Genomic DNA, 21,105 nt, shown 5'->3' with positions numbered 1-21,105 from the left:
GCAGGACAAAGCTATATACTATCATATTAATAGTATTGCCCAAAAAGTGCTTTGAGCCTGCCGGACTTCAGGGGTGCTACCCCGAAGGGACCCGCCCTCCTAAGCACACAAACCTTATATTCCATACCAGCCATGTGGGGCTACAATCATGCCAAGTTTCATGTGGAAAGTACAGGGATGTGAGTACTTATGGAGAGCAAAGTCATCTAATGGCTCATCTAAACCTGTGGACCCAATCTTAAAGCACCTCATTGTGCTGTTACTTATATTATAATGACGTGACATCAAAACATGATGTAGCAATACAAAAATAGATATTGACTTTTTAATAATAATGACAGCAATAATAATAATATAAACAATAATAATAATAATAATTAGGCCCTTTTTGGGGGGCCATGAGACATGATAACAGATCCATCGTCTAGTCATAATATGTCCAGCCTAAATCCTGATGTAGGCTACTCTATGCTGATGTGGAAGTCCCATGGGATTAATGGACTATGGTGATGGTCTTCAGCATCTTTGAGAAAAGGTTCGGGTTTTGGGATTCTCCGTCGCATAAGGAGGATGCAGGTGGATTTTCCTCTGGTGTCGCTAAGCAAGTTTGACCTGAATTACAAAGGAGGAGGAACAGGAACTTTTATAGCTCTACTATTTTTCAGTCAATATGCTACATTATGAATCAGTATAGATTTCTGTGATCTGTTACTGTCTCGAAATATATAAACTCTTTTTTACCCAAGAACCCTTTGCTCATCTCTCTAGCTGTTGCTAAGAAAGTAGGCCTCCAAAACTGGAAGTCAAAGAAATCTTGCCAATTCAACCACTTGAAAAAATCTAATCACCCAATACATTGCAATAGAAAAACACAACACGCATAGAGGGAGGCAAAAGTCAGCCTTTGAAAATACCCCCACCCTCCTGCATTACCATTCTACAGTACACATAGGCACACACTAGCAACATTCAAGCATACCAAAACCCAAGCATAGGCACACACTAGCAATACTCAAGCACACCAACACCCAAGCATACCATGTTACCAAAACATTTTCAACATTCTTCCGTGACCACCCAATACGAATCAGAGACCATTCTATTCAATAACTAATACATCCCTGTGATTAACTGTCCAGTCCTGTCTTGTTTGTCTTCATCCCGTCTCACTCCCTGCCAACCTGCCTGTTTTCTCTGCCTTTCCGTCTTACCTATGGTCTGTCTGTCATCTTGTCACGTCTCATGTATTCAATGTTACACTTTAAATGTGGTGCTATAGGGATTCAGGGTCACACTAAAAATGGTTACGGTAGGACAACATGTAAATATGAAGTGAATGTAAATCCTGATTATATTGTATTGCATTGGGAAAAAAATTGCTTTATTAAAATTAAAGTTGTCCTCCGAAGTGAGGGAGTATTCTACTATGGATTAGAGAATCCATGTCCTAAAATAAAATTTGTAACATATTCCGTGACATTACTCAAGGTGAGTAACATATTCTGAATAGTTAGGATAACATCAGCATTGCCTTACACGTTATTAGCTGTGGATGAAACAGTTGTTGAGGTTGGACAAGCATCAACCCCCCCAACAGTGACAGTGACAGAAGCACACTGCAGGTTGCAGTATCGACTGGCGACGGTTGAGAAACACTGGTTTATGGCAAGGCTTGCATTTAAGAGCGAATAGACTACAGTACGGTACACATTTGTCGATTTGAAAGTAGTAATCCCCATTCCCTTCAAGTGATCAATAAAACATTATTCTCATTACCACATACTGATATTGTAACTGTATCTGAACACAGTTCAATATATTTTTTTCAACATATTTTGTATACGCTGAACACTTGACGCCATTACATTTCCATTACTCCCCAACATTGACTATAGAGTTAGGCCGGTGAAAGAGGTGCAGTGGATGATATGGTTGTTATGGTTTCAGTGCTTGAGGCAGGCAAGGGCGTTTTATTGTTGGTGAGCTGGTCGCAGGCACAGCATATCTTGGCCAAGGCCTCAGTCAAGAAGGGCACCTTCTCCAGACGTGAGAGGTAGATCAGTGGCTGGATGCTGCTGCTGATGTTCAAGAAGGCGTAGCCCACCGGCTGCACGTAGCAGCGGAAGACGTCTGGCATGTAGTAGTCTTCGAATGGGAAGAGCACCACCAGTGGCAGGTAGTTGACGACAATGATGACCAGGATGGAGAGCACCATTTTGAAAGCTTTCTTTTTCATTGGGTGCATCTCGTCGTTCACTGCGTCCCTCGAGCGCTTCAGCGCCTTGAGGATCAAGGCATTGCAAATTATCATCCAGGTGAAGGTAGCCAGTATCTCGCTGGTGAACACCTTCTCGAAGTTCGGAAAGCCTCCAACCATTTTAGCAGAGGCATACGCAAACGTGAGCCCAAAAACGAATATGGAGAGGGATATTCTGTATTTGGGGTGCTTTAGCTGGCTAAAGGCGATGGGGAAGAGGACAGCCACGAATCGGTCCAGACAGATACAGGAGAGGAAGAGTGGTCCGGTGGTGTCCTTCACGCCATAGGAGAACTTCAATGCCATCCAGACCTTTTTGCTCCGCCAGCGGTATAAGTTGGCGAAGCTGATGGGTGTCATGAGCCCAAAGTAGGCGTCCATGGAGGCCAGGCAGCCATGGAATACGTCGGAGGGGGAGGGCTCACGGCGGTTTCGGATCAGGATGACTATCACCAGAATGTTGGCTGGTAGCCCCAGGAAGACATTGAACAGCTGAATGGCCAGGTCGAAAAGAATGCCCTCCACCATGCTCTCGCACCCTTCAAAAACGCTGAATGGCTTTGCAGTGGTGTTGACCATCAAGCCACCCGTGACGTTTAGCAGGAGTGGGGGTAGAGTGGGGCTGGAGGTCTGGTTCAGTCGTAGGTGATGGCCTGGAAAGCCTTCCATGATCCTCATGTGCCTTAGTTGTTTATCCTGAAATTTTGGATGGAGATCAAATTCAATATAACTACAATGACAGAGTATGACACTGATATCTACAGCGACTATCCTGGTTGGATGCAACATCCAACATGATTGCTGGACAACATAATTGCTAACAATTGCTTAAATAGTTTTGGTGATAATTATAGTATATAGTGTAAAGCCAGTAATCTTTTTAAAGTCATAACATAATCATCACACCTGTGTGTTAATTGATCTCACTGTCACTGTTTGGCAAAATACAGGCATCAGGAGTGTTCGCTTTGTTTGTTGTTCGGCTGTTTTCTGTTATTCAGTTCTAAGTCAGGACCCTCGTGGGGAAAAATCCCGCTCCACTGCTTCTGCAGACATACATTATATACCCCGGGGCGGCCCCCTTTGACTCATCCCGACGGGACCAGGAGGGCTGTTTGAGGTCTCTTGAGGTGCCACCACTAATCAATTTGTTTGTGTGTGTGTGTGTGTGTGTGTGTGTTTGTGTGTGTATGTGTGTGTGTGAGTGAGTGTGTGTGCATCTTGAGGGTTGAGGTAAAAGAGTTGAATTGTGACTATGTATGAAAGCATCAGTGATGACAACGAATCCGCAATTATTTTTCTGATATGTAACAAATTGCCAGTCTTAATTTGAATCGTAACCTACATTTTTAATCAATGATTAACAGGAAATTGGGTTTTAGATTTTAAAATCCAGGGGTAATAGACATACGTATAGGACACTGATAGCGACTGACACACTGTGAATGCATCTAACCGAGTTCGTCTGAAATTCAAATTCAGCCCAAGTCAAGATCAAGGATTTATCAGCTTTTCAGTAGTCCTGACACTCACTGAAATTCACAAGCAGTCCGGACACTCACTGGAACTCACACTTCATTCCTGGACATACTGTACAGTATTTGTTGAATAAGACACTTCTACTCGAGACTCAACTTAGCTGAAGCTAAGCTATCTTAAATTTTTCAACCATGTATGGATCTTGAAGATATGCAAGTCCTGATGCACAAGCTCACAAAACCCAAGGAGGAGACATGAAAATGTAATCATAGTTAGATCTATTACTGCAATCACATAATTGATGGTAATTCATGCATTGTCAGTCTCTAATCATCAACTACAAATTTTGCTCATTAATTAGAGCGTACTCACTCAGTTGAAATCCCTGTTGATATTTAATATTTGAAGTGGGCTCCTCCATTAACTTTTACCAGTACTGGGACAAGAGGCAAGGTTCTTGAGGGACCTGTATATGTAGCCTTCTGATGCCTTGAGGAATTGAACCACTCATTTGTCGGGGGTTAGGTGCTAGTTTATTGTGCCCACAACAAACATTTCCCAGAGGCTGTCGCAATTGTTGAAATTGTCACCCCCCTGCAGAGACTCTTTTCTTAGACCCAGTGGCGATTTTAGCTTGACATTTCTGGTGAGGCAATTTTGAATGACGTCATGTCACCTCACAAGAATAGAGGTCGCTGATTATTATAAGCAGTAAGATATGCTATGGGCTGCATTTTGAGTGCCAGCAGGGAGCAGAAATCCTATTTCAAATACATTTGGCATGCTTCAGCGCTCAGTGCGACACAAAGATGTAGCCTATAATACAGCAATGAAGTAAAATGATTGCAACAAAGTAAAAAGATTAGACAGACAAATAGTTCAAATAACTTGCATAATGTATTAAGCTTGTGGCACACGTGTGGCATACAATATGAAGCAAAAGGCACAACTGAAACAAATAACAGCAACAAAAACATTCTGCTAAATGAACAAAACTTTGTAAAAACACGATGTCCTTGCAGATCGCATTGAAACATCCATCAGCTCCCCCATAAAAAGTTGTGACTCACCGAATCGTACTGTATTTTCACCCTGGTGTCACCCTCGCACATCGTCAAGAGTCGAACTGACTCGTCGTGACCATGCAGGCCCAGTTCGCACTCCCCACAGAGCTTTACGCACGATATCAGCCTCCCCAGTCCATAACGGGTTTCCTCCGTCCGTTTGTTGTGCCCTAAAATGTCCCGCTGATATGCACTATCTAGCTGTGCCATGATGTTGGCCCGCCCCAATAGTTCCAATTCCAGGCCGCAATTGATATGGGTTTTACAGCTTTTGTGTTTCACTGTTCTTTTTGCCAGATGCAGGTCTTTAAATCCATCTGAAAAGGAGTGGAGGAGGTGCAGGGTGGCTGGCTTGAGACCAATGGAGGTGGTGGATGAGACACACAGTCCAGTCAAGGTGTAACAGTTCAGGTTTTTATTTAGGACTGTAGGATGGGTGGGTGTGTGTGGGAGGCAGGTGAAGGAAGGTGTGTGGAAGGATGGTGTGTGTGGTCAGGACGGAAGGTGTATGTCAGGAAGGAAGGTGTGTGTGAGGCAGGTAGGTAGGAAGGTGTGTGGAGGGAAGGTGTGTGGGAAGGTGTGTGGAGGGAAGGTGTGTGTGGTCAGGACGGAAGGTGTATGTCAGGAAGGAAGGTGTGTGTGAGGCAGGTAGGTAGGAAGGTGTGTGGTTTCGAGGAGGAGGAGAAATGTACAAATCAGTGCCAAATATATAGAACAAACAAGGTGCCACATCAAAACTATTAAACAAGGTCAACAAATCGGGGCTAGCAAACAATTAACAGGCTGGGAAAGGGGCGTAGCTGTGAGTGTGAGGGAAAACAGCGAGAGGGTGAGAATCTTCTAAACACCATCCGTTGTCCAAACTGAGTCTGCATTAGTACCAATTCCGAAATGAAGGCATGGGAAACAGAACAGTGCTCGTTTTGATGTGCTAGCAGTTAGCCATGTCTTTCTGTCATACCATTCCGTCTTGGAAGTTCGAGTTGCTTTTTCACCAGGCTGCAGTCGTCTGGTCTGTGTGGCCCAAAACGTTTTATTTCGAATTTATCTTCCAACGACAATGTACTAAATTGCACGCTCAACAAATAGTCTTCATTATTCATTGTAGTCTGAACTAAAACACTTCCAAAATACTCGAAAACTAGCGATAGCTAACTAGCAGTAACGTTACTGGCATTGGTCTGTCTGATATGGATACAGTACAAGGATACAGTAGGTTGATACAGTAGGTTGATAAATTAATAACGTGTCTAGATCCTGTGCAAAGTTATCGAAATGATAGGCTTCCTCATCTACACTAGCATCTGCCTGTGCCTCTGGGATCTCTTGCTGGGCTGTTGTCAAACTGGATGCTGTCTTCTCTCTATCCACTGCATGCTGCCTCCTCTATATCTCCTCTGTCAGCATCAGACTCACCTGTATTGCATTTGTTGGAATGAGACTGCATGGGGGCAACCCATGCAGAGGCTGCGGTGTCAGAATGCGGGACGTGTGTAGCCTTCTTTAAGAGAAAATGGACTTACGTGACAAATGTCAAAAAATGTAATTCTCGACCGGCCCAGAAGTGAAGCGGCCCACAGGGAACTCTCCCGATTCTCCTGATTACCCACCCCTGGCAGCGTGTAGCTTTGCATTCAGACCAGATGAGTACATTGAGGCCATCACAGAAAAAGCCAAAAAGTGTCCAGAGCTAATCCAGCTCCTGGAGCTGCATCAGCAGTTTGCATGTGTCACCCCATATTCACAGGTGGGACTCAATGCCTTTCTTTTCTATGAATTACCCTGTGCGCTGAAAATGATTTAAAAAATGATGTAGACACAAAACAGTACAATGCAACAAATCTGGTCACGTTTCAGTGCAGCTGGTCAAACTAGTACATTTTATGCCACACTTATCCTCTAACGTGCATCAGTGTTTAAAAGATGTGAGCCTAGCCTTAAAAAAATCTGGTACCTCACCATTGCAGCTCTTGTGAAGGTTTTATAAAAATAAAATGAAACACATCAACAACTTTTAAAGATCACGAGTGCTTGATGGTCCCCACTATCCCTGCAGATGCAGCCGGCGAGAGACTACTGGTGAAACCCATTTCGAAATGTGACAGCAGCACTCAGACTGACACCCACTTGGTGGAGACAAACATCGTAAAGTCCTACGAGTGGAATGAGTGGAGGCTCAGATGGAAAGCCATGCAGCTGGTCAGTAGATCTGTCAGTGTACTTCCAGAGAGACTGGCATTTGTTGTCAAATCTGGTTGCTTCAATCAGCCGTTGTGGGTTGAAGAAATATATTGGGCAAATGTCAACAACAATATCACATTAGAAAAATTTCAAAATTTCATTTCTATTATAGAAATCAATAGTGAATGTGGACATTCTACACTACACAAGAAATAAATCATTTTTCTCATTTGTGTAAATTACATGAATCGTGTTTTTTTTTTTCAGGCTAACCTACGCAGCAAAGTGACTCACTCAGTGCAGACCAACCTGAGCCACATGAGGAGGAACAATGTGACTCAGACATACCAGCCAAAAGATGCAGGCTGCCAGACCAAAAAAGATGGCGAAACCAATGTCCCTAGACATAAGGTCTATCTGGCAGGGCTACGAGGTGGAAAGCCAGGACCTACAATCATGACCAAAACCAATTTGACCAGATCAGTTGATGAGTAGCTATGTTCTAAATAGGTGTTATTTATTGTTCTCAGTTTTACTTATGCAAGAAACAGGATTAATAAATATAATCTTTCAGAATGGAAAGTCATACCATCTTCTACTGGTGACAGTTACTGCTTCTATGAAAATGTTTAACAATATAGGGGTAATGGGCTTTAATTTGAAAATCATGTCAATCATGTCAAATCATTGACAATGTAAATATGTTCTGCATCACAGAAGGTTGTTATGGGCTTAATCTGCATTTTGCTAATACTCATCTTTGACTTTATAAGTGATTTAGATTTGTAACACCTAACTGTATGGTATCAGAGTTCATTCTAAGACAGTGAATGAAAAGGAACTTTTCTTCATTCTCATCAAAGAACAAATATCACAGTTTTTGCTTTTTTTAGGTTTATAAAGCATGTTTGGACCTGAATCAGAGATGTATGTTCACATCTTGGTTTTATCCAGCTCCCCTGGTCCCCCTGTATTGTGGTGGTATAAGAGTCTTAAGTTGAGACATTCTCGCTGACAATGATGTGGCATCAGCTGGCCCTGACCTGTCAAAAGGGATGGCGTTGCACCTAAGCACTGTGGTGTCCCATCAGCCTGCATAAGCCTCTGAGCATCATGTAAACAGATAACAAAAGCCAATTCTAGGTTTGAGGACCAGCTCTGACACATTCTTTGCCCCAGAGAAGCAAACAAACTGTATTAACTTTAGTCTGTGAGGGTTACTGCACGAGAACATACATACTTGCTGTTGCATGCATTATACATAAAGTAACCACCTTATGATATCTGGTATTCTGTAAATCAATGCAAATAGAATTTAGCCAAATTAACACTTTTTGTTCAGCAAAATACAGGGATGTAGGAATGACTCCAAAAAAACAATGTGGACTAAAGAGTTCAACATCTATTTTACTGATTAGAATGCAACATTTTATAGGTCTTACCGTACTCAATGGCCTTGCCTCCTTTCCTTCAGTCCTTGTTGAAGAGGCGGATGCCTGTAACTATCATGGTGAGATCGCTTAGTTGCTGCTTCTTGTCTGCTTTAGTGAGGCACTAAGGTTGCCAGCTCCGACTGTGGGAAGACATTCTGCAATGCAGCTGCAACAGGTACAGATGAATATGTTGTTCAATTCATGTTGTTGGCAGTTGCACAATTTGACTGCTTGCCTGCTGAAGTTTGTGGAAATAACTGTCCAAAACACCTCGCATAAAGATTCTGTACAAACTCACCTCACCCGTAGCCTCCCGCACTGTGTTGATGTCAGTTGTTGAGCCCAGGCCAGAGAGCTGCAGAACATAGCTTACTTTTCTTCACTAAAGGCTTTCCAGGTCGCCCAGAGACCTTAACCGACTATCAGTGATCTCGCGGCCATTAGAGGCTAGTCGTGACAGAATTGTTACTGTGTGGAAACCCATCTATCAGGTGGATGGTAACTTCATGCTTAAATCATATTATGTTATATTACACCAAATTGCATGGGGAAAGCGAGATCCAGAGATAAACACACGTTTATGTGTGTTGTATTGGATTGTAACAGGATACTAAAAGGTTGCAGTATGTGGGCTAATCAGAAAATGAGTTCTTGAGCTTGACACGAAATGCCAAACTTTGAGCAATGGTCACAAGAGTGTTAACAAAAAGAATTCCCTGGATGTAGACAAAACATTTATCATATAAGAGACACTGCTCTCTGTTTTAGGCGGTGAGTCGAGAACTGACATATTGCAACAAATATGCTTAAACATACATCCAGTATGCACCGTATTGCATGACCAGGTGAATGAGAGTCTTGAACTGGGGAGTTAATTAGCAAATTCTACATTGGACAAGAGGTGCCAATTAGAAGCCACACCTCTTCACAACCATCACTATATCAGACAGACTCGGTGTTGGTTGTTCATTGCTTGATCACCAAACTGGTAAGTTTAAGAGTTTCTCTCTAGAGGACATTGAAGGTTTTCTGTGGGTCTATTATCAAAAGTAATTCACGTTTTTCTTTATTATTTTGTGAAGGTGTTGGCAGAGCTTTCAGTTCGGGCTGATTTTTCTTTTCTTTCATTTCAAATATGGTGAGTGCCTCTTTTACTCTTGAGCTTAATCCCTTAAAATTGGCCCTGACCTGGATAATGGGTCCGGTACTGGTCTCATCTTAAAGATGCAGTGTTTTATACTTATTGTACTCTTCTAATCTTACAGAGGGAGTGCATTTCTATCCATGTTGGCCAAGCTGGTGTGCAGATTGGCAATGCTTGCTGGGAATTGTATTGCTTGGAACATGGCATCCAGATGGATGGAACAGTTGCTGCAGACAGCCGCTCTCTAACGGACTCCTCCTTTGGCACATTTTTTAGTGACACTGGTGCTGGGAAGTATGTTCCTAGGTCAATTTTCATAGACTTGGAACCATCAGTTATAGGTGGGTCAACAGCTTATTTCAAATGATCATCTGGTCTTTTGGGCCTTTGTTTTGGATTACTGTAAATGAAGAATTGGCTTTGTAAAATACTCACTTGATATCTCATCACAGATGAGATCCGTAATGGGCCCTACCGTCAGCTGTACCACCCGGAGCAGCTGATTACTGGTAAAGAGGATGCAGCCAACAACTACGCTCGTGGCCACTACACTATTGGAAAGGAAATTGTGGATCCTGTCATGGACCGAATTCGTAAAATGGTAGGTGATTGCACTAAAAGTAGCTTGCTCACTTTCTCAAGGGTAGAAATTCACCTTAAACATCTTCACCTTTGATGGTGGTTTGTTTTTGTGTTTTGATTCTGTAACAAATTTGGTCAAATTTGTCTCCTTAGTTCACACAAGTATTTACAGATGGATATGTGGGGGTAGTGAAGGGACATGAGGCTGAGGATTTATGGTCCATCTATAAAGCAAAAATGTGCTGTAGTGTTGCCTAAGGCTGAGTAGGTGTGTTATGTCTACAAGGGGTAGGCTTGCTTGACTAGTAATGGGCATCAGTTTGCATAATTCCTTTCAAGTCAGTCTTTCGATACCATGTTGTCCAAGTGTGTTTCAGAAAACCACACTCTGCTCTATGTTTGCAAGATGGCTCCTCTTGGTGCTATTGCCAATGAGGTTATGGAGAAAGACTGGTAACTGAATGTGACTTGTTTTTGTCTCTTAGGCAGACCAGTGCACAGGTCTTCAGGGGTTCCTCATCTTCCACAGCTTTGGAGGTGGAACTGGCTCTGGCTTCACCTCCCTGTTAATGGAACGTCTGTCTGTAGACTACGGCAAGAAGTCCAAGCTGGAGTTCTCTGTCTACCCTGCTCCGCAGGTGTCCACTGCTGTAGTGGAGCCCTATAACTCCATCCTAACGACTCACACCACTCTAGAGCACTCCGACTGTTCCTTCATGGTGGACAACGAAGCCATTTTTGACATTTGCAACCGCAACCTGGACGTTGAGCGTCCCTCCTACAACAATCTGAATCGCCTCGTTGCCCAGATCGTCTCGTCCATCACTGCATCTCTGCGCTTCGACGGTGCTCTGAATGTGGATCTCACAGAGTTCCAGACCAACCTTGTGCCCTACCCCCGCATCCATTTCCCCCTGGTCACCTATTCTCCAATAATCTCTGCAGAGAAGGCTTACCATGAGCAGCTGTCTGTTTCTGAGATCACAAATGCTTGTTTTGAGCCAGCCAATCAGATGGTGAAGTGTGACCCAAGGCGTGGGAAGTACATGGCCTGCTGCGTGCTTTACCGTGGGGATGTGGTGCCCAAAGACGTCAACGTCGCCATTGCTGCCATCAAGACTCGCCGTTCCATCCAGTTTGTAGATTGGTGCCCCACCGGCTTCAAGGTGGGCATCAACTACCAGCCTCCAACAGTGGTGCCAGGTGGTGACTTGGCCAAGGTGCAGAGGGCAGTGTGTATGCTGAGCAACACTACTGCTATCGCTGAGGCCTGGGCTCGTCTGGACCATAAGTTTGACCTGATGTACGCCAAGAGGGCCTTTGTGCACTGGTATGTGGGTGAGGGCATGGAGGAAGGGGAGTTCAGTGAGGCCAGAGAAGACATGGCTGCTTTGGAGAAGGACTATGAGGAAGTTGGGGCAGATTCAGCAGAGGAATTTGAGGACGAGGAGGAATACTAAAATTTTAGGTTCATGCATGTGCATATATTGTAATAAAAAAACTGGCATTGTAAAGTGTTGTATGTGTGTTTCTTAGAGTATATGAGTGCTTAACTCAAGAACTGGGCCACAACTTCAACCTGTAGCTGTAGACATAAAAAGTATGGAGTTCTTAACACTAGCAAGCTAATGGCAAATCGGCTTTCCTTTGCAGCCACCAACTGCATGGTTAGCCCAAATAAAGGCTGGTGAGCGTGCCAACCAAGTTGATGTATGACAGTTCAATTTGCAGTCTTGCTGTACATCCATAGATTGTACGACTCTAAATATCCTTACTACAATTTTGCACTAAAATGTATTTGCCAAAATTCTATTTGCATTGATTTACAGAGCATGTCCAGACATAAGGTGATTACTTTATGTATAATGCAACAGCAAGTATGTATGTTCTCGTGCAGTAGCACTGACGGACAAAAATGTCATAGTGTGTTTACTTATCTGGGGCAAAGAATGTGTCAGAGCTGGTCCTCAAACCAAGTAATGGCTTTCATTATCTGTTCACATGAAGCTCAGAGGCTTATGCAGGATGATGGGACACCAGTGTTTGCGTGCAACACCATCCCTCAACAGGTCAGGACCAATTGATGCAACAGCCTTTTCAGGGAGAATGTCTTAATTTAAGACTCTTATACAAATCAACCACCACAATTGTACAGGAGGACCAGGGGAGATGGATAAGACCAGGGGAGATGGATAAGACCAGGGGGGTATTTCATGAAGGTGGTTTAATGACCTGGATAAGTTAACTCGGGAGTATGTGGTAAACCTCCCAATAAAAGAACCCCCATTGGTTCATTCTCCTAGCAAAACAACGTCAGAGGGCTCTTCTATAAGGAGGTTAACCACTTTGAGTTAACTTATCCAGGTTTGTCACTAAACCATGTACATGGAATACCCCCCAGGATGTGAACATGCACCTCTGATTCAGTTCCATACATGCTTTATAAACCTAAGCAAAAAAAAACTGTGATATTTGATGAGAGTAAATCTTTGTTCCTTTCTCATTCACTGTCTTAGAATGAAGTCAGATACCATACAGTTAGGTATTACGAATCTATGTCACTTATTAAGTCAAAGATGAGTATTAGCAAATTGCAGATTAAGCTCCTAACAACCTGTGATTCAGAACATATTTACATTGTCAGAACATGATTTTCAAATTAAAGCCCATTACCCCTATATTGTCAAACATTTTCATGGAAGCAGGCACTGTCAGCAGTAGAAGATGGTGACTTTCCATTTTGAACGATAATATTTATTAATCCTGTTTCTTGCATAAGTAAAACTGAGAACGATCAAACACTTATTTAGAACATAGCTACTCATCAACTGATCTGGTCAAAATAGTTTTTGTCATGATCGTAGGTCCTGGCTTTCCACCTCGTAGCCCTGCCATAGACCTTATGTTTAGGGACATTGGTTGCGCCATCTTTTTTGGTCTGGCAGCCTGTATCTTTTGGCTGGTACTACAGGTGCATCTCAATAAATTAGAATATCATCAAAAAGTTGATTTAGTTCAGTAATTCGATTCAAAAACTGAAACTCATATATTATATAGATACATTACACACAGACTGATATATTTTAAGGGTTTATTTCTTTTAATTTTGATAATTATAACTGACAGCTAATGAAGACCCCAAATTCAGCATCTCAGAAAATTAGAATATTACTTAAGACCAATAAAAAAAAAAGGATTTTACCACAGAAATGTTGGTCTAGTGAAAAGTATGAACATGTACAGCACTCAATACTTTTTGAATGAATTACTGCAGCAATGCGGCGTGGTATGAAGGCGATCAGTCTGTGGCACTGCTGAGGTGTTTTGGAAGCCTAGGTTGCTCTGATAGCGGCCTTCAGCTCTTCTGCGTTGTTGGGTCTGGTGTCTCGCATCTTCCTCTTCACAATACCCTATAGATTCTCTATGGGGTTTAGGTCAGGCGAGTTATCTGGCCAATCAAGCACAGTGATACCATAGTCCCTAAACCAGGTAATGGTACATTTGGCATTGTGTGAGGGTGCCAAGTCCTGCTGGAAAATTAAATCTGCATCTCCATAAAGCAGGTCAGCAGAGGGAAGCACGATGTGCTCTAAAACTTCCTGATAGACAACTGCGGTGACCTTGGACCTGAGAAAACACAGTGCACCAACACCAGCAGATGACCTGGCACCCCAAACCATCAATGACTGTGGAAAGTTTACACTGGACCTCAAGCAACTTGGATTCTGTGCCTCTCCTGTCTTCCTCCAGACTCTGGGACCTTGATTTCCAAATGAAATGCAAAATTTACTTTCATCTGAGAATAGAACTTTGGACCACTGAGCAACAGTCCAGTCCTTCTTGACCTAAGCCCAGGGAAGACGCCTTTGACATTGTCTCTGTTTCGAAAGCTGCTTGACACAAGGAATGCGACAGTTGAAGCCCATGTCCTGGACACATCTGTGCGTGGTGGCTCTTGAAGCACTGACTCCAGCTGCAGTCCACTTCTTGTGAATCTCCCCCGAAATCTTGAATGGGCTTTGTTTCACAATCCTCTCAAGGCTGCGGTTATCTCTGTTGCTTGTGCACCTTTTTCAACCACATTTTTTCCCTTCCGTTCAACTTTCCATTAATGTGCTTGGATACAGCACTCAGTGAACAGCCACCTCCTTTAGCAGTGACCTTTTGTGTCTTCCCCTGCTTGTGCAGTGTGTCACTGATCGTCTTCTGGACAACTGTCAAGTCAGCAGTCTTCCCCATGATGGTGTAGCCTACTGAACTTAAGTGAGAGACCATTTAAAGCCTGAGGAAACCTTTGCAGGTGTTTTTAGTGAATTAGCTGATAAGAGTGTGACACCATGAGTCACATGAGTCCTTTTCACAATATTCAAATTTTCTAAGATACTGAATTGTTGGTTTTTATTAGCTGTCAGTTACAAAGATTAAAAGAAAAACATTTGAAATAGATCAGTCTGTGTGTCGCGAAAGTAGATGAGTTTCACATTTTAAACCGAATTACTGAAATAAATCAAGTTTTTGATATTCTAACTTATTGAGATACACCTGTATGTCTGTCACATTGTTCTTCCTCATGTAGCTAAGGTTGGTCTGCACTGAGTAAGTCACTTTGCTGCGTAGAATCTCTACATTCAAACGGAGTTCTAAAATAGAAATGTATTGATTTGTGATTGTGTTGACATTAACTAATTATATTCCTTTAACCCACAACAGGTGATCTAAACAACCAGATTTCCTTAAGATTATTTGTAATCTATGGACGTACAGCAAGACTGCATAGTGTACTGTTCTCATACATCAACTTGGTTCACATTCTCACCGTGCAGTTGGTGGTTGCAATGGAAAGGCTGATTGGCTATTAGCTTGCTAGTGTCAAGAATTCCATATTGCCTCTACATTTTGTATCAACAGCTAGAGGTTGAACTTGTGGCCAAGTTCTTGAAGTTAAGCACTCATATACCTCAATACACACATACAAGACGTTACAATGTCAGGTTTTTTTATTACAATGCCAGTTTATGAACGAACGTAACATTTTAGTAATCCTCCTCGTCTTCCTCACCATCCTCTGCAGAATCTGCCCCAACTTCCTCATAGTCCTTCTCCAAAGCAGCCATGTCTTCTCTGGCCTCACTGAACTCCCCTTCCTCCATGCCCTCACCCACATACCAGTGCACAAAGGCCCTCTTGGCGTACATCAGGTCAAACTTATGGTCCAGACGAGCCCAGGCCTCAGCGATAGCAGTAGTGTTGCTCAGCATACACACGGCCCTCTGCACCTTGGCCAAGTCACCACCTGGCACCACTGTTGGAGCCTGGTAGTTGATGCCCACCTTGAAGCCGGTGGGGCACCAGTCCACAAACTGGATGGAACGGCGGCTTTTAATGGCAGAAATGGAGACGTTGACATCTTTGGGCACCACATCCCCACGGTAGAGCAAGCAGCAGGCCATGTACTTCCCACGCCTTGGGTCACACTTCACCATCTGATTGGCTGGCTCAAAACAAGCATTTGTGATCTCAGAAACAGACAGCTGCTCATGGTAAGCCTTCTCTGCAGAGATTATTGGAGCGTAGGTGACCAGGGGGAAGTGGATTCGGGGGTAGGGCACAAGGTTGGTCTGGAACTCCGTGAGATCCACATTCAGAGCACCATCGAAGCGCAGAGATGCAGTGATGGATGAGACGATCTGGGCAACAAGGCGATTCAGATTGCTGTAGGAAGGACGCTCAACATCCAGGTTGCGCTTGCAAATGTCAAAAATGGCTTCGTTATCCACCATGAAGGAACAGTCGGAGTGCTCTAGAGTGGTGTGGGTGGTCAGGATGGAGTTGTAGGGCTCCACTACAGCAGTGGAAACCTGAGGAGCAGGGTAGACAGAGAACTCCAGCTTGGACTTCTTGCCGAAGTCTACAGACAGACGTTCCATCAACAGGGAGGCGAAGCCAGAGCCAGTTCCACCTCCAAAGCTGCGGAAGATGAGGAACCCCTGAAGACCCGTGCACTGGTCTGCCTGAGAGACAAAAACCAAAGACAAATTCAGTGACCACATCATTCTCCATAACCTCATTGGCAATAGCCCCAAGTGAAGCCATTTCGAAAACAAAGAGCAAAGCGTTTGGCTGCAGGTTCTCAGGAGACAATTCCAACAAATTTGTTACAGAATCCAACACAAAAATATACCAGCATCTAAGGTCAAGATGCTTCCACCCTTGAGAAAGTGAGCAAGCTACTTTTAGTGCCATCACCTACCATTTTACGAATTCGGTCCATGACAGGATCCACAATTTCCTTTCCGATAGTGTAGTGGCCACGAGCATAGTTGTTGGCTGCATCCTCTTTACCACTAATCAGCTGCTCCGGGTGGTACAGCTGACGGTAGGGCCCATTACGGATCTCATCTGTCATGAGATATCAAGTGAGTATTTTACAAAGCCAATTCTTCATTTACAGTAATCCAAAACAAAGGCCCAAAAGACCAGATAATTTGAAATAAGCTGTTGACCCACCTATAACTGATGGTTCCAAGTCTATGAAAATTGACCTAGGAACATACTTCCCAGCACCAGTGTCACTAAAAAATGTGCCAAAGGAGGAGTCCGTTAGAGAGCGGCTGTCTGCAGCAACTGTTCCATCCATCTGGATGCCATGTTCCAAGCAATACAATTCCCAGCAAGCATTGCCAATCTGCACACCAGCTTGGCCAACATGGATAGAAATGCACTCCCTCTAAGATTAGAAGAGAACAATAAGTGTGATATATATATATATATATATGAAATGTATTAGGGGCTCAAGGCCCACATGTAAAAAAAAAAAAACAATACAAACAAACAAAAAACCTTACATAAAAATAAACAAGCACTGCCAGTGTTCCTATTTTGGAGTATCATAAGACAGTCATTATAGGCTACTTTCAACTTAAGCTAGTTCTCCCTTCTTGTAATTCACCCAGAGGAGCTGTATAGAGAGGGGTGCAGTAGGCTTTAAACAAATTAATCTTATCAACTGTACAGTGGTGGAACTTTCTTACCAACATTTACATTGTCATTTAGCAGACGCTTTTGTCCAAAGCGACGTGAAAGGGAGAGAACGGTCAAGCTAAGAGCAATAAAAAGCTGGTGTAACAATAAATACTACTTTATATAAGAAATAGAAAAACGACTTAGAAAGAAAAAAACAAGTGCAGGAATGTAACTGCTGAAGTGCAAGTTAAGCATTAGTCAATGTGCCAGTTAGGAAGGGAGGTGAGCTCTGAGGAGTTGGGTCTTCAAAACCTTCTTGAAGGTAGAGAGGGACGCCCCTGCTCTGGTAGTACTAGGCAGTTTGTTCCACCAACGTGGAAATGTTAGCTTGGACATGGAGCAATCCCCTCTGTCTGCACATGTAGGAATCATCCTCCAACATGTCTGTAATAATGTGCCCTAAGTATATATGGTACTATTGGACACCCCATGAGTTTAAAAACTCTGCATCTTTAAGAGGAGACCAATACCTGACCTATATTATCCAGGGCAGGGCCAAATCTAAGTGCTTAGCTTAAGAGTAAAATAGAGGCACTCACCATGCTTAAAATTAAAGAAAAGAAAAATCAGCCCAAACTGAAAGCTCTGCCACCACCAAATGCACCTTCAAAAAAAAAATCAATGAACAACCAACACTGGGTCTGTCTGATATAGTGATGGTTGGGAAGAGGTGTGGCTTCAAATTGGCACCTCTTGTCCAATGTGGAATTAACTAATTAACTCACCTGTTCAAGATTCTCATTCAATACGCAATGTGGTGCACACTTGATTTAAGTGTTTAAGCATATTTATTTTTGCAATATGTCAGTTCTGACTTCAACAAGAAACAGAAAGCAGTGTCTCTTATATAATAAATGTTTTGTCTATACCCAGGGAACTGCTTAGTGTTACAATGCAATACAGCACACAGAAACATGTTTTTTATCTCTGCATCTCGCTTTCCCCATGGCATTTCGTGTAATGTACCATAACATGATATTAGAATGTCAAAGCGTCCAACTGATAGTAAGTGGCTGGGATTTCGTCCAACTATTTTAAGTGCATTGACGAAAACTTCGCTAAAGCAAATACGCGTCTGTGCACGTCCATCGCGAATTAAAAACAGAACATTAATCATGCTCAAGCAGAAAGTGTTAGTATGGCGTATTATTGGAGAAATTGCGCAGGAATGTGCAAGCAAAGGACAGGCAGTGTCTGAAACCTTATTTGCTTTCAAGGTAAGTGATAACAGTATTATGTTTTATAAAGTTAAATAAAAAAATAGTCATTTTTAATTGTTCCCCTTTTCGAAGGTCAAGGCCACTGTTTTAGATCCACTGAATCATTTCAATGTTGATCGTAGGCTACTCTATCCAAGCAAGATGTTCAAAGACTTATTGAGGTAAGCTAATATAGCTGAACATCAGCTGTGCAGTTTACAAAACTCTGCAATTACTAACTTCAATTGATAATGGTTTGTAACGTCTGCCCTGTAGCATAGACAAGCTCATGGTCCAGGGAAGTACCGCTCTTGACACCATCAAAATGCAAGTCTACTTCGACATTAATTACACATCTCGCCGTAAGTAGGCTACTAGCTAAGCCTGACCACTGTGTTTACAGTGGCTTAAAGTGTGTGAGTGCGCCCGCTTATCTTATGTTTTTTCGTCTATCAATTGCCGTCATGGCTTAAGGTGAGGTACTGGAGGAGCACCACAGAGTCCTTCTGTCCGCGAGATCACTGACAGTCGGTAAAGGACTGGAAAGCCTTTACCGGAGAATAGTAAGCTGCTGCGCTCTGACCTGGGATCATCAACTGACTTAAACACAGTGCGGGAGCGTGAGGCTACGGGTGAGGTCGTACAGAATCTTTATGCATGTTGTTTTTGCCAGTTATTTCCACTCAGGCAGCCAGTCAGATTATGCCACTGCCAACAACATGAATTGAACAACACAATCATTTGTAGCTGTTGCAGCTGCATTGCATAGTGTCTTCCCACAGTCGGAGCTGGCGACCTTCATGTCCCTCACTAAAGCTGACAAGGGGCAGCAACTAGGCGAGCTCACCATGATAGTTACAGTCATCTTCTTTAACTAGGACTGGGGTTATAAGAGAGTACCAGGTACGCATGGAAAAGTGAGATACGGTGACTCATTAAACCAGCGGAGCAAATTAAAAAGCCTCTATTGAATTGATTTACAGACTGTAGGAAATAAGGCGAGGGCATTGAGGACGGTAAGACCCAGGGCCGGAGTGGGGTAACTTTTCAGCCCGGGAATTTAAGGCCCAAGACCGGCCCACTTTCCATGGTAAAAAGTAGGCTACCACTTTCCATGGTAGTGGAAATTGGATAACTGAAGCATCGGTTCAGCTCTTACTATCCTGTAGTTTTTTTTTTTAATTAATACCATGGTTCAACAAATAATGTAAAGGTTAAATAATAGTCCACTTAAGTTGAAAAAATCATCCACTATTACACAAGGATACAGTAGGTTGATAAATGAAAAACGTGTCTAGATCCTGTGCAAAGTTATCAAAATGATAGGCTTCCTCATCTACACTAGCATCTGCCTGTGCCTCTGGTATCTCTTGCTGGGCTGTTGTCAAACTGGATGCTGTCTCTCCTCTATCCACTGCATGCTGCCTCCTCTATATCTCCTCTCTCAGCATCTGACTCACATGTAGGCTATTGCATTTGTTGGAATGAGACTTCATGGGGGCCGTCATTGTCATGGTCATTATCATTTTTCTGCATGGGTATTATATTGTGGTGATTTACTCCTTTACTACACTCACTTCTGAGCAAACAATGCATATTGGTTCATCAAGTACTGTCATACAGTATACTGCTCTTTCTTACATTAAATAACTGTTTACTCTGTTATCCTCTCTACCTGTCCCTGTAGACATGGCCTCCTCATTGCACATTTCGGGCTCATCATTTTCAGCAGGAGACTGGCTTATCTGCTGCTCAGAAGCTACAAAGATTTTTTTTTACTGCATACACAGATCAAGTTTTAGTTTTGTTATCAATATCTGCATAATATTTGCTAAGTCTATCGATCGCCATATATTGGGTGATATAAAAAGGCTAATATTTTAATTAAATGTATTATTTTGCTTGCGAATAGGTTGACAACGCTACATCAATATTAACCAACGCTACAACGTTAACCAAATAGTTACGTTACTAATCATTAGGCCTGTCTCTCTTAACCATTTGCCACTTGTGTTTGTCCTCTGGAAAATAAATCAGTAAGCTTGGCACATTTGGCAGCATCCTACTCCAATGCCTTTCTTTTTTTCAACCTGGCTTTTCAGCCCCTCCTGTCCTCTTCCTCCTATCCATCCTCCCTGACGCGTTTCGTTGCGGTAGGGCCAGCCCAGCTATATATGTAGCGGACACCTATCTGAGAAAACTTTTTGGAAAAGACGGGCTATTGACCCAACCAACTCTATTTGGGAGGGGAGAACTTCCTCACATGGTACAACCCATGCGGAGGCTGCGGTGTCAGAATGCGGAACATGTGTAGCCTTTTTTAAGAGAAGATGGACTAACGTGACAAATGTCAAAACATTTAATTCTCAACCGGCCCAGAAGTGAAGCGGCCCACCGGGAACTCTCCCGATTCTCCTGATTACCCACCCGGGGCCTGTTTTGAGTCAAGCTTATTCACACACACATTCACGCTACTTTGCATTTAAATAAAATAAGATATATTTAGCCACAAAGCACATCTTGAGCTTTCTGCACAACAGCGCCATATGGACCTGGTGCCCCACTTGCTCAAATGTAGAAACGCCATTGGTCAGGACGTGTAACAAAATACACCGCTTCCAACCACAAATAAGAGATACATTTAAGCCACCTCTGATATTAACAAATACAATGTCTAAAAACAATTGACAATTTAAAGAAACATGCTAGAGATGTAGCATTCCCCTCTGCCTTAGTCAGAATG

The 21,105-nt window shown here is 42.9% G+C and overlaps 3 protein-coding genes across 3 annotated transcripts; 1 reads left to right on the top strand and 2 right to left on the bottom strand.

The window, feature by feature from the left end:
- Window positions 1-1,897: 1,897 nt before the first annotated feature.
- On the bottom strand, window positions 1,898-2,836 carry LOC308381473 (G-protein coupled receptor 183-like; the record flags this gene model as incomplete). The annotated part of the gene is made up of 1 exon (XM_080859045.1): window positions 1,898-2,836. One exon carries the CDS (start codon window positions 2,834-2,836, stop codon window positions 1,898-1,900), a length of 939 nt encoding a protein of 312 aa, XP_080715171.1.
- A 3,998-nt stretch (window positions 2,837-6,834) lies between these two features.
- LOC308381462 (tubulin alpha-4A chain-like) lies at window positions 6,835-11,600 on the top strand (the record flags this gene model as incomplete). Its single annotated transcript, XM_080859036.1, has 5 exons — window positions 6,835-6,999; window positions 7,249-7,392; window positions 9,680-9,899; window positions 10,011-10,159; window positions 10,626-11,600. The coding sequence occupies 5 exons, from the start codon at window positions 6,835-6,837 to the stop codon at window positions 11,598-11,600; spliced, it is 1,653 nt and encodes a 550-aa protein (XP_080715162.1).
- A 3,573-nt stretch (window positions 11,601-15,173) lies between these two features.
- On the bottom strand, window positions 15,174-19,227 carry LOC308381452 (tubulin alpha-4A chain-like; the record flags this gene model as incomplete). The annotated part of the gene is made up of 4 exons (XM_080859026.1): window positions 15,174-16,151; window positions 16,391-16,539; window positions 16,648-16,867; window positions 19,210-19,227. 4 exons carry the CDS (start codon window positions 19,225-19,227, stop codon window positions 15,174-15,176), a joined length of 1,365 nt encoding a protein of 454 aa, XP_080715152.1.
- Between the last annotated feature and the right edge of the window lie 1,878 nt (window positions 19,228-21,105).

This window comes from Sprattus sprattus (genome assembly GCF_963457725.1).
Source record: "Sprattus sprattus genome assembly, chromosome: 2".
NCBI classification, from domain to species: domain Eukaryota; kingdom Metazoa; phylum Chordata; class Actinopteri; order Clupeiformes; family Clupeidae; genus Sprattus; species Sprattus sprattus.
Note: the sequence above shows the minus strand (reverse complement) of the source record. Positions and strands in the feature narration are given on the sequence as shown.